This window comes from Geospiza fortis, unplaced genomic scaffold, assembly GCF_000277835.1.
Source record: "Geospiza fortis unplaced genomic scaffold, GeoFor_1.0 scaffold55, whole genome shotgun sequence".
In the NCBI taxonomy this organism is placed as follows: domain Eukaryota; kingdom Metazoa; phylum Chordata; class Aves; order Passeriformes; family Thraupidae; genus Geospiza; species Geospiza fortis.
Window position 1 is genome coordinate 5609304 of NW_005054308.1, and position 12256 is coordinate 5621559.

Genomic DNA, 12256 nt, shown 5'->3' on the forward strand with positions numbered 1-12256 from the left:
AGCAGGAGCCAGGAGGGCCTTAAAGAAGTCCCAAAATATTTGGGAAGGAGAGGGGAGAATGAAGATAAAATGAAGGTCAAATCAGATCTTTCTGTTGAGATCCAATTTTCTTCAACCGAGCAACTTAAAAAAAAAAAAAAGAACAAATAAATTGGTGAGGGGTGAGCCAGCCTAACTCCTTCCTCCCCCCTCTCTTTGGATACCCATTTTCCATATGGGTTGAATACATACAGCCATAGGAAACAGAGTGTATGACTTGCAAGGGAGAAAAAAAAGCTTGTAAGCAAGCAAATTGGCAAATATCCTCAGCAGAGGCAAATCCGTGTTTAATGATGCTTATGCACCTCTAATTAAACAGGAGTTTAAGAGCTCCCAAGTCTCTCTGAACTGCACAATTTGCTCGTGCTGGGGGAGAGAAGAGCAGGTCCTGTCCGCAGCCCTGCGCACACACACACCTCTCTACCTCCTCATCAGAAACAGCTCCAACACAGCCCCAGATCCTCAAGGCCTGTTTATTCACCAGATAAGCTGCTCCAGGTCCGGTTTATGTCCCGCAGGGCCTGCTTCTCTGACAGGGCTCTCTTGATCTCCTCCAGGACCAGGTTGAGCTCCTTGGAGCGCTTCAGGCTCTCCTGCTCGGCTGTGTGCAGCCGGTCCCTGAGCGCCAGGAACTCCCGCTGGTAGATGTCCACAACGTCACCTGAGGATGGAGAAGAGAGAGAAGCTCAGTCCTCTGTGCTCAGAAAGGTTTCACTCATATCTCCCTTGCTTCCCCAGCCCTTAAATTATGGATTTAGGGAGCTGTGGTCCAGCATGCACCCATTGGCAAAAGGGTCACAGGGAGGGCAGTTTAAGTTCAGAACTTCAGTAATAAAGCTACTTCCATTCTTCCTCTTTCAGCTTGGGTTTCTGGGTCATGTAGAAATAGAATCATAGAACAGTTTGGGCTGGAAAAAACCTCTAAGACCATTGAGTCCAACCATTAATCCAGCAATGCCATGACCACCACTAAACCACATTCCTAAATGCCACATCTACACGTCATTTACATCTCTTCAGGGATGGTGATTCCACCACTTCCCTGGGCACCTTGTGTGAATGATTGGCTGATTTCTCCAGAAGAATTTTTTCCTAATATCCAATCTATCCTTTTCTACAGGTTGAACCTTCCCTAGCTTGTTTGCCCTTCTTTGGACACACAAATACAACCACCTCCTGGAGGATCCTGAGTGATGGAGGGATATTGGCAAGGGGGGATGCTGCCCTGCAGTGAGACAAGGGTGCAGACAGCACCTCCTCCAGCTTTGGAAGAGAACCCAAATTTTAACAGTCAAAAGAGATTCTGGGACTCTAACCTCTCCAAAACACATCAGGATAAAGAAAATCACGTGGTAACAACTGCCTGGATGCTTATATGAATTCAAGTGTTTGGACACACACCTTTAGGATGTATCATAAATGTATTAAAAAACCCTTCTGCTAGGATAACAAAGCTTTTTGTTTTGAAACAACATCTTACCCCATGCTCTGTAAACAGAGCAATAAAACCATCAAGAGCTTTCAGTCAGAACTAACTATACAACAGCTGGGAGTGGAATCAGTGAGCCACTAATGAACCTTCCCGGGACATTTTTTCCCATTATTAATGAAACTGCTCATTAAAAATACACTTTTATCTGTGGTTATTCATTTGTTTTCAGTAAGATTATAACTCACAAGACTATACCCAAAGCAGATTTATCCATTGAATAGTAGACTCTTAACCCAAACATGACTAGGAGAGTTAATGATCAAAAATACTGCACTGGAACTTCACAACACAGGGCTATATATAAATCAAAGCAATTGAAAAAGATACACTGACTGCATTAAAAAATCTTCTATTTCAGGGTCCATGAAGAAAAAGCAAAAGGAATTTTGAAAATCAGACATATCCAGCTTCAGTGCAGAGTTTCCAAGACAACAGTGCTTCCCAGTCCAGGTACTGGTAATGCTTTTGCCTAGAAAAAGTTTCCCCTATTCAGTCTTTCCCCCAAGAAAGACCTCCTTAAAGACTCACTGCTTCAGCACAAGGACCCCCCCAAGGCAGTCTGGCTCCTATTAACCTTTTGACATTATTTTCAAAGCCACGGCACATGGGGAGGGAGCAGAGGAAGTTACACCCATTTGATGACTGCGTCCATCTGACAACACGTTATTCACAGAAATTCAAGGGAGAGACATAAACAAGACCAGTCCTTCCTTTTTCCTGTGCGGTGCTGCTCGCTTTCCACTCCCATCAAAAAAACATTTTCAAATATGCAGAAAAACAAGTTAACACCCAGCTTTGAGAGCTGCCACAGGAATTCTCAGGAGGATGCCAGGCTCTAAAAACTCGTCCCATGATGAGTGAGACCTTTACCTGCTGCTGCCTCTCAGACATAAAAATACAGCTACATTCAGCTTCCCAATACTCCACATTACAGGTTTTCCTACTTGTGTCTTTTACTGGCTGCATCTGGGAACACCAGCAAAGAACAAGTCTCACTTTCTGTTTTTGCACAACATGACGGCTCGTGCAAGGCTGGAAGCATTTGGCTCTCGGCATCCTGGGGGGTTACTATCCTGTGGATGCTATCAAAGCCAAATCACAGCTAAAGGCTGCCATTAGATCTTGTTCTGCAATACCTGGAGCAGAGTAAAGGCGAGGCTTTGCACTTAATGGCTTTTTCCAGAGCACTGCACTTCATTTGTGTCAGATTTAGAAGGGAAATGTCACTGATTATTCAGTCACTAATGACCTGCCCACTGAAGCCAAGAGCTGTACTTTCCTTAGACTGCAATGGTGATGTGCAGTCAACCATTTGCTGCTTTTCTGGTTAATGGCTGGAAGTGAAATTGTATTTGCTTCCAGCTTTCTTGTCATATGATGTCTTCGTAGGCTTTCCATTCTTTAATTAAAATTTCATTAAATTTAAAAGCTGATCGATCGTGACTGGTTCTGATGACAGCCTGAACAATCCTAGACAAAGCCTGAGATGGGTGTACAGTTTCCCATGAATTTCCAGTAATTTTGCACTTGTTGGCCTGCAATGACATGTGGCTGCAGATCTGTGTCCTCACAAAAACCCTCACCTCTGAGCCAGGGAGGGCTCTGAAAACCCACGAAGGGCAGCAGAGGATAAGGAGGGGGGATTGCCTCCCATCTCTACAAGCAAGGGTGGACACAGAAGTGATTTGCTGCTAATTAGGCTGAACAAATTTTTCAGCTAGTGTCAGTTCAGCACAGACCCTTTACATACTTTTCAAACCAGCAGCACTCCCTATCTACATATTTATTGTATTCCCTCCCAGCACAAGATAACAGAGCTCTTAAAATATCCCTAGACTCAAGCACTGCAGGACAAAAACTCCCAGCTATATCTAAAAAAAAAAATATTTAGCTTATTTTTTTTGAGAGATAACACATTGCTTTGGGCTTAAAATATACTGGTTTAAGAAAGAAAGAAAGTCAGCCTTAGGTGACAGGCTGCAGGACTGATCTGGGAGACCAGAACCCTCTCAAACTTGCAGCACACATGTGCAAAGAACTCATTTCTCACCTTGCCAGGGCCCATATCTGCACTCAATGGTTTTTCACAATCTGTTTTTAGAAGCAGGCTGGCTGTGAGGTTCCAAGTGGGAATCAGGCATCCTCATACAAGCCAGTGCTCAGCAGGGCAGGGAAGCAGCGCTGGGCACAGCTGAGTGCCAGTCACCATCTGTCCATGCCATGCCCACCGCAGCAGCTCTTAGAGGGGACCCCTGGAGGGGGAGCAGCCCCAGGCTGAGGGACAGTGGCCACAGGAGTGTCTGGCTGAGCATCACTCACTGACCAATGTCCCCCACACCCCTCTCCTGCACGGCTGTGCCCGGACACAGCTGCCAGGCTTTGTGATTTAACTGAGAAACCTGGGCTGGGTTTGCTGAGCAACAACACAAACCACTGGGAAAGCAAAAGGCAGGGATGGATTGAACAGGCCCTTTCAGGAGTTGCACTTTGATGATGTTAGTGGGTGCCTTCCAAGCCAGAACATTCTGTGACTGCTCAGCAGCTGGGATGCAGCAGCGTGCAAGGGATGGGCACAGGCTGGTGGGGCTTATGGGCTGCTCCCCAGGAGCCTGTGGGTGTCCCACAGAGCTGAGCTCCTGCAGCCTCCCCAAAAGATTTATCCATCTAAGACAGGAACCCCTCAAAAAAAAGTATTTCTCCATTATGGAGAATTCTGTGTCTTCATTCTTATTCAAGTGACTCTTAAGTGCAACCTATGTTTGCTAGCAGAGGTGAGGGCTGGGACAACTGCATCCACATCCGTTTTCAGTTTCTGAGTGAAAGCAAAATAATCTGGTCCTAAACCAGAAGACAGAAATAAAATCAGACCAGTGCCAATAAAACCCCCACCCTGAAATCTCACAGTCATCCATCCACACACACATATATATATACACACACACATACATACTATCAGACAGTGTCAGGAATGTTATAATTCTGTATTTTGCATTCGTCTTTCCAATCACACTCCAACCTCCCAGAGAGTCTGCAGTGCATTTTAAACATGTCCATATTTCAGTTCCAATTACTTTTGGTTTTGTTCTCTGCTGATAACCTCTCCCAGCAGAGTGGACCCATGGCTAACGCCAGAGATTTCCCTCCAATTCAATCTTTTCAAAAGCAAACACACAGTCTTTGCTAGCTGGACTTGCTTCTCATTAGGAAGACTTTCAAGAGACTTGGTTTAAAAACTAAAAACAACCCTCAAACCTCTAAACTGTTTATCTCTACAAAATCTTGGCTTCTAGAGCATAACTGTACCTTTTGACCGCTGTTGCACAAACTCCCAAAGCCAAAAGAGCAAGAAGTGCAGTTCCCTTACAATGTAAATGAAGTTGGAGCAGAAAATTCATCTGCCTACAGAAAACGTCTCTGTAATGACTGTTCTGCCTCATTTTATTTAAAGCACCCCTTTAAGAAATAAATGCTTCCCCCTCTAGGACTTGCAAGGGCCTGGGGGGACTGCAGAGCACACAAACAACTCTCTCCATGCTGGAGCATCTGTGTTATCCAAAAATGCTAACAGGCAAGAACAGGAACCAGGCTGGTGAGCCACTGTTCCCACCCCAGCCAGGCACCAGTGCTGGCCCCAGCTCCCTCCACTCCAGCCCCAGCCATTCCCAGCAGCTTCTGGAGTTAGATGATGATTAGGGAATTTTATTTTATTTTTTTTTACGTTTTGATGTTTAATGATTTATATAATGCTGGCACGGCTCCACGCATTACACTCTAGATTGCCCTGATTGAATCGCAACATTCATTAGGTCTTTTGCTAACAGAATTTCACTGGACCATTAAAATGGATAGAAGGAGTTACTGTGCCGTGTCGGTGAATTAAATTCTGCCTGTGAGAGGCACAAAAGGAGCAGTCCTGCTTTACATGGAAATCTGGTGGCTGGTGCAGCACACAGGTGTGAGGCACTTTGCACACAGGTACACAGAGATTGCAGCAACGCCACAATAACCTATTTATACCATTAAAAGCAAAATGTTGCCCTTTGCTTATCTGGCTTTAAAAAGTAGAAACCAGCTCTAGAGACTCACCATAAACAAATCCCCAAATCATCCATCAAAAAACCAATGCAAAGGGACTCTTAAGCAGCAGTAAGAAAGGATAGTTTAGCATCCAAAATACCCAAATATCAGCTCCTCCTCCTCACCCCCCCACCAAAGGCAGGATGATGATTGAGGTCTTTTCCTTCAGATCTAAAGAAACACGAACAGTGCTCCTGTGAGATGAGAAAGCTGAGAGACACATCACCTTCCCTTCTGTGAGCCAGCAGGTCATTGCTCCCAGTTTCAGACTCATCTTTTAAAATCATAAATATTTTGGCAGAGTGGGATGTATGCAGCCACTGAGAACCTGATTTGCATTAAGGAACTGAGCACCAAGATACACTGAGCAACAATTCAAACACTGTCAAGGGTAGAGTTTGGGGAGTGGGTGGTATCTGGCAGAGGGGGCTCCCAAAAGGTTCCAGCAGTTGCAATTACCCTGTTGGGGGCTGATTCATCTGCACAGAAAGTGTGTTTCAGCAGTGCCATCACCACACAGCAAACACGGATGCTCTATTCAGTAAACATTATGCGACATTTAATTCTCCACTGTGTCCCAAACCACCTGGATACTCAGTCAAAGCAGACATTTTCTAGCTGCTGCTTATAAGTACACCCCAAGATTCTTAATTATAAAGTTTTTACATAATTTGTTAAAGAAAAAAAATTTAAAGCAAAAAAAGTTTTTAAAGAAACTTTTTCAAGTTTATAAAATTATATTATGGTGTAATTTGTGGTTACCACCAAGGCAAAAAGTAACATGGAAAGTAGAATCTTTAGTACCACTAGAAAGCTGATGATTATTGGGAAAATAGCTACAGGTGTGAAGAGCTTCAGGCAGGACAGGGACCAGGGAAGGAGAGAGGTGGCATGTGGGTTTCCCAGCTCAAAGCAATCAGGCTGGGTTAGATGGTGCTGGCACTGGCACTTACAGGGAGGCCAAGTCAGCAGAGTCATGGAATGGTTTGGGTTGGAAGGAACTTTAAAGCTCATCTCATTCCACTCCTCTGCCATGGGCAGGGACACTTTCCACTAGACCAGGCTGCTCCAAGGCCCATCCAACCTGGCCTCAGACACTGCCAGGGATGGGGCATAATAATGGGCACTGGTGGTCAAAAGAGGTGTCAAAACAAGCTATGGTTTAGCTCCTTGTGTTCATCCTCTGCCCTTTATTTACTCTTTATTTCAGTTCAGTCAGTACCTACAGCATGTGCTATCCTGAACTGGGGCTGAATGATGTATTTTGATGCCCCCACCACCCCGATGCACCCCTCAGTGCCACCACTATGCTCCAATTGGAGCCTGTGATCAAGAACTGTCCTGAGTGGACGCAGAGCTGTTCTGGAGCACCAGAGTCCAGCATCTCAGTATCTCAGAAAAACCAGGACCCACCCTCCACACCCAGCAAAAGGCACTCGTTGCCCAGGTGGGTGACGGCAGCAGGAAAGACCCCCCACAGTCAGCGGAGGCTCCTGTGCTGCCCCTGGGTTGGCTGCTGGGTCTGAGCATCCCACAGCATCAGCGTCACGCTGAGAGAACTCATCAGCCAGGGCAAGAGGCTTATTAAAAAGTCAGCCTGTCTGAAAAAATGATCCTCAAATAAAGCACGAGCTTTCCCCAGCTCCAGTCTGGTGTTGTTTTCTTTAATATGGCCATTTAATAAGAGCCTGTGGTATATTTAACAGCATTTCAACCTTCAGCAGCTCCTTGTAATGAGATAGAAATGCAATGAATCTCTCCACCGACGGTCCCTCCCCAGGGAACACGGGCACCTTTAAGTCACTATTTCTTTTTGCAGCAGTAGGTGTTGATCATATTTCTGTTGCACATCTCCTCACTGGAGTTTAATGTTGTCTCAGCACATACGTCATCAGAAGGAGAGAGGAAAATTCATATCCCCTGTGCCTTGTTATTCCAAAGTATGAGCTACTGTTTGCATTGGAGAGTCAGTTCAGACAACATGCACACAGATATTTCAAAAAATAAGCTTTTTGTTTTGCTTCTAAAGTCCTAAGTTGTAAGTTTTCAGAGATAGGGATGAGTAGATTTCCCATTACTGGGATGCTGAAACACAACACAGATGGTGAGCATTCCAATTCCCCATTCCAAGGAGGAGAGCAAGTCACAGGGGCGCCTGTGCCCAAATCCAAAGGCTTCCCAGGGGGGATGTAGAAACTCAGAAATTAGGAATGTAAACAGCAATGCCCATCATCTCTGCCTAAAATGCCTTGGATCAGGGCAGAGGAGGCAGCAGAAGCTGTCAGACTGCTCTTGGGTACCTGCAGAGCAGGTTTGGGATCTCTTTCTGCAGCGTTGCTCTGTGGGTGAATCACAGTGAAGGATACAAAGAGCTCCTGAATCCCCTGGGCTTCACCTGCCAAACAAAAGCACTGGCAGGAGAGGAAATTCCCCGCAGGTATAAACCACCATCAGATTCTGACAAAGGAACCAGTCCTTCTGATTTGTCCTGGGGTTTTATCAACCCATTCAAGGGATTTATGAGATGAAGAAATCAGATGGCAATTCATTTTGCTGCAAAAAAGCTAAGGAGGAAAGGGGAAGAGGGCACATGCCGCCATTGATCTAAAGAGAAAAAGATGGGATTAAACAGTGAATTTTCATCATAACAAAAGGTTAACTATCCGGAGGAAGCCATAAGGATTGGTATTAAACTCACCAGCTAATAGATTTAGTGAGGATCTGGGGAAGGAGATGAATTTGTGAAGTAGCCAAATACAGAGTGGACATGGAGATAAGCTCATCAAAGCCAGAAAAGGAGCAAATCATCAGGAGAAGTCAACCAATGGCAAAATGACACCAAAACTGATAGATGCAATTTAACTGGGGGGGGGAGGATCAAGTTATTTTTCACATGGTTCTTAATTAGCAATATTAACTAGGGAGGAAACCACAGCATTGGTGTCTGCAGCCCAATCTGCAGCAATCCAGGGAAAAAAGGGGGGATAGGGAGGGAGGCAAACAAGATGTTAGTGTGGTTAGTGAACAGGATGGGGGATAATGGTATGAAGATTATAACATTATTAAAATTATGCTGCCTAATCCCACAATAGTTTTCACCTCAACTGAAAAAGAGTATTAATACAGACTTAAAAGGGGCTTTTGAGAGGGTGATAAGAATGATCAAAGGCCTGGGAAAAAATCCTGCTCTACGAGGAAAGAAAAAATATATGACATAATTAATCTTAGGATGGGCATGGTAATAGGGCTTATGAGGAAAAGTATAAATAATAGAGTGATATAATGAAAATATACCACAGGCTTCCATTCTCCCTGTTTCAAAACATAGCACTAAGTAACCATTACATTCAAATATTAATTTGAAACTGAAAAGGAAATGTGTTGCACAGACAAAGTGTATTATTTCTATGAATTCACTGAGGAATTTAAACAATATCAAAGAGTTGGAAGGTGCTGAGCCCAAGACCAGGTAAAACAGTGTCCTACCAGTGGTCCCTGGTCTCAGCAGGGTTGGAAGCCCCCTTTTCTCTCCTTTTCCTTGGGACAAAGATCATGCATTTCTATGTCTCTCCTCACAACCTAATTAGGAACACTGAAGCTTTTGTCTTCAAAGCAAAGCTAATTCATTAGCAATCTAATTATTTACCTGTGTAGCACCAATACAGCTTTCGAAGCATTTTTCTCTCAAATGGAAAGTGAAGGCTTTGTACTTGGTGAGTTTTTTAATAGCCCTTATTTGACTGGGGAATAAAAACATGCTGAAAGTGAACAAAATAAAGCATTATAGAAATCATGAGTCATTAAACCTCGAAATAATTGCAGCTCGACAGGATTTTTAAGTGAGGACATTACACAGCCAAACCTGGGCAAGGGGTGGAAAGGAAGGGGGGAAAAGGGGAATGGGAAAAGCTGGGAGCTTGTACATGTGGTCAATCCTACCAAGCAAACCAGGGTTTGGTTTAAAAGGAAATGCATTTGCCTGATGCACTTTCCTTACATGGCATGGCCATGGAAAATGCTCTTGGATGCACCAAAGGGCAGCAGGAACAGCCTGGCAGTGGAGAGGGTGTCGTTTGCCTGCTCTGAACATGAACATGCAGCAACCTGCAGCAGCCTCCTCTGTGCATCCCTGGGGTCCAGCCATGGCTCTGGGCACTTACCATGTCATGGGCCATGCCACTTGTCACTTGTCATGCTGAGCTGTGAACCATCACAATGCAGGAAAAGCCCAAATTGGATTTGCTTGGCTCTCACCAAACCCTCCGGACCGCAGTTCTCTCCCTTTCACCTCATTCTCACAACAAGCAGCAAAGCCAGTGAGTAAAATCTCATGAACCAAAACAACCCCAAAGGAACAGCTGATGGCTGGAGCTGCAGGACCATGTCTCCAGCTCTGGAGCTTTAGAGAAGCAGAAAACCCTGAAGCAGAGCAAATGCCTCACAGTCCAACAGGAAAACCCTTTCTATTATAACCTAATTAAGTTAATAGTGAAACAGAGACCTTGTTCCACAAAAACCCACAGCCCCCACGGATCCTGCTCTGTGCTTAGTGCTAATGGCTCACAAGTTCATCCAAAAGGAATCCCTCCAAGAAGGGAAGTCAATCCTTGCAAAGGTCACTGTGCTAATCATCACACCCCTTCTCTAGCAGCAGCTGTTGGTAATTGCCTGTGAAGGAGTCGAAATGAAACTCTTGTTAATCCTTCTCCCAACATTACTAAAATCAAACATCATTATTACCTCCCCCACAAATGACCCTCAGCCACCAGCACTTTGCAGCTGATGGACAAGCTCAGCCCATCTCAGGAGAGATGTGGCACTGACCGGTGGAAAAAGCAGCTCCACTTTGCGAATTGAAGGTGAGTTTATTGATTAGCAGCAGTAAGTGCTGGTGCCTTGTATCTCCCCACCTCCTGTACAATCGACCAGTGCACTCATCATTCCACTAAAGTTACCACCAGACTCAGAGCAGCCGAGATCCTGGAACAGTGGGAATTTGTTTAATCAATAACATATGAAGCTTTTGGCAGGGCTGAGTGTATGAAAAAATTTTACAACAGTGAAATAAAGTATTGCTGTGTTATAAATCAGAGAACACATATGGAAAAGTTAGAGTGATGTACTAAGAGGGATATCAAGGAAATCACAGAAGTTCTGGCTGGAGTCCCTGGCTCCGCTGATGTTAATAGCTGAGAACTTCAATGCAAGTCAGGTTTGAGTTCTTTTTCCAAAAGAGTAACTCATTTGCAATGCATGTGACTGTATTGGAGTGAAAGGATATTGAGAGCACTCCCCTCACTCCGCTGTTTATGTAAATTGTACATCTTGTCTACCTGCAGATCCACAGCCACCACCAGATTCCAATTTCCCGACTGTACCAATGCCTGATCAGCTGCACGACCATGCTGTTGGGTAGAGCAGATTTTAAAATCACCACATACTGATCACAGGATGAGCTGTTCTAAATTGCATTTTGTTTTAGTAGTCTTAAATAATTTGCAGAATGCTCAAAATAAAATGCATGCAGAACCTTTTAAAAATTACTCAGCATTAATATTTGAAATATTTATCCCCTGGGGTGCAGACTTGTAACATGAGCACTTAATGGGGTACATTTTCTTTTCTCCAGAGAAAAAACAAGACATTGCCATAAAATACCACACTTAGGCCAACTATAGCTGTTGATGCTATCTGAGGGCTCTCATTTCATTTTATATGCTAGGATAGTTCCTGGGAAGAAAAACATATCTCTAAAAGAACGGGAAGACCCACTTCTCCCTTTTGTCATTCACCAGCCAAGAAAACATGAGAGAAGGTTATCAAATAATGTGGACACCCCCTCCCACAAAGCCAGACCAGCTGCTTTGAATGCATAAAACCCTCCCTTATTTCTTCCCCTTGCAGAAAACACATCTCTGGAAGTACAAAGACAGAATCCCCCCAGTAGTAGCCTGAAGTAAATTAACGTTTCACTACTTCAAAGTGCAGGGACTAACCCAGAACCAGGCAGCCTTGGTTCCACACCCCACAACAGCCCAGCTGCAGAGCTGCCTGCCAGCCCGTGCCAGCAGCAGCAGTAGCATTATTCCAGCAGATCAGCTCTGCTGAGAGGCAACACAGATGCTGGTGATGGCACAGCACAAGGTGGGGGTTGCAGGACATTTCAAGGGTAGAAAATAAACAGCTGGAGGGGAGGAGGATGCTGACTACACGGGTGTCCTACTGCTAAGACCTTTGGTTGCTTATTAAATGATGCCTGAAAGCTTCTCAACAAGCTGCTGCTCTGAAATGTTACTGGCATCTCCCTCTCCCCTGTGCCGAGCTCCAGGCAAGGTGTCACGAGCGGCTTTCAGCGAGCCAGGAGTGCCAAAATGCACAGGGTGCTCCCTGAACCTCCTCAGAGGGCACCAAAACCCAGTCAGCCCCACAGTCCCATGGCCTGATCCAGACTGAAAATTTAGCATCCTTGCTGCAGGCTTAATTTTGGGTCAGATCATCCTGCTGACCGAGCCAGTGATACACAGGAAGCACAGGGGAACCAGGATGCCCTTTTGGACAACAGCCCGAAAGGAGAACAGTTTAAATGTCTGTGAAACCACAGCCCTGGAGGTTTTGCTTTCTTGCAATGTCAGGTTTACCTAAAGGCTT

The 12256-nt window shown here is 44.9% G+C and overlaps 1 protein-coding gene across 1 annotated transcript in view; it reads right to left on the reverse strand.

Annotated features, from left to right (window-relative positions):
* The window catches only part of MGAT4B (alpha-1,3-mannosyl-glycoprotein 4-beta-N-acetylglucosaminyltransferase B), a 24197-nt gene extending 14897 nt beyond the window's left edge, over positions 1 to 9300 (reverse strand). Inside the window, exons 1-2 of the mRNA XM_031055309.1 lie at positions 9255 to 9300; positions 521 to 700 (exon numbers count right to left, since the gene is read on the reverse strand). Of these exons, the coding sequence (XP_030911169.1) occupies positions 521 to 700; positions 9255 to 9285 (211 nt within the window). The 5' untranslated portion in view covers positions 9286 to 9300. The remainder of the gene's footprint in view (positions 1 to 520; positions 701 to 9254) is intronic.
* Between the last annotated feature and the right edge of the window lie 2956 nt (positions 9301 to 12256).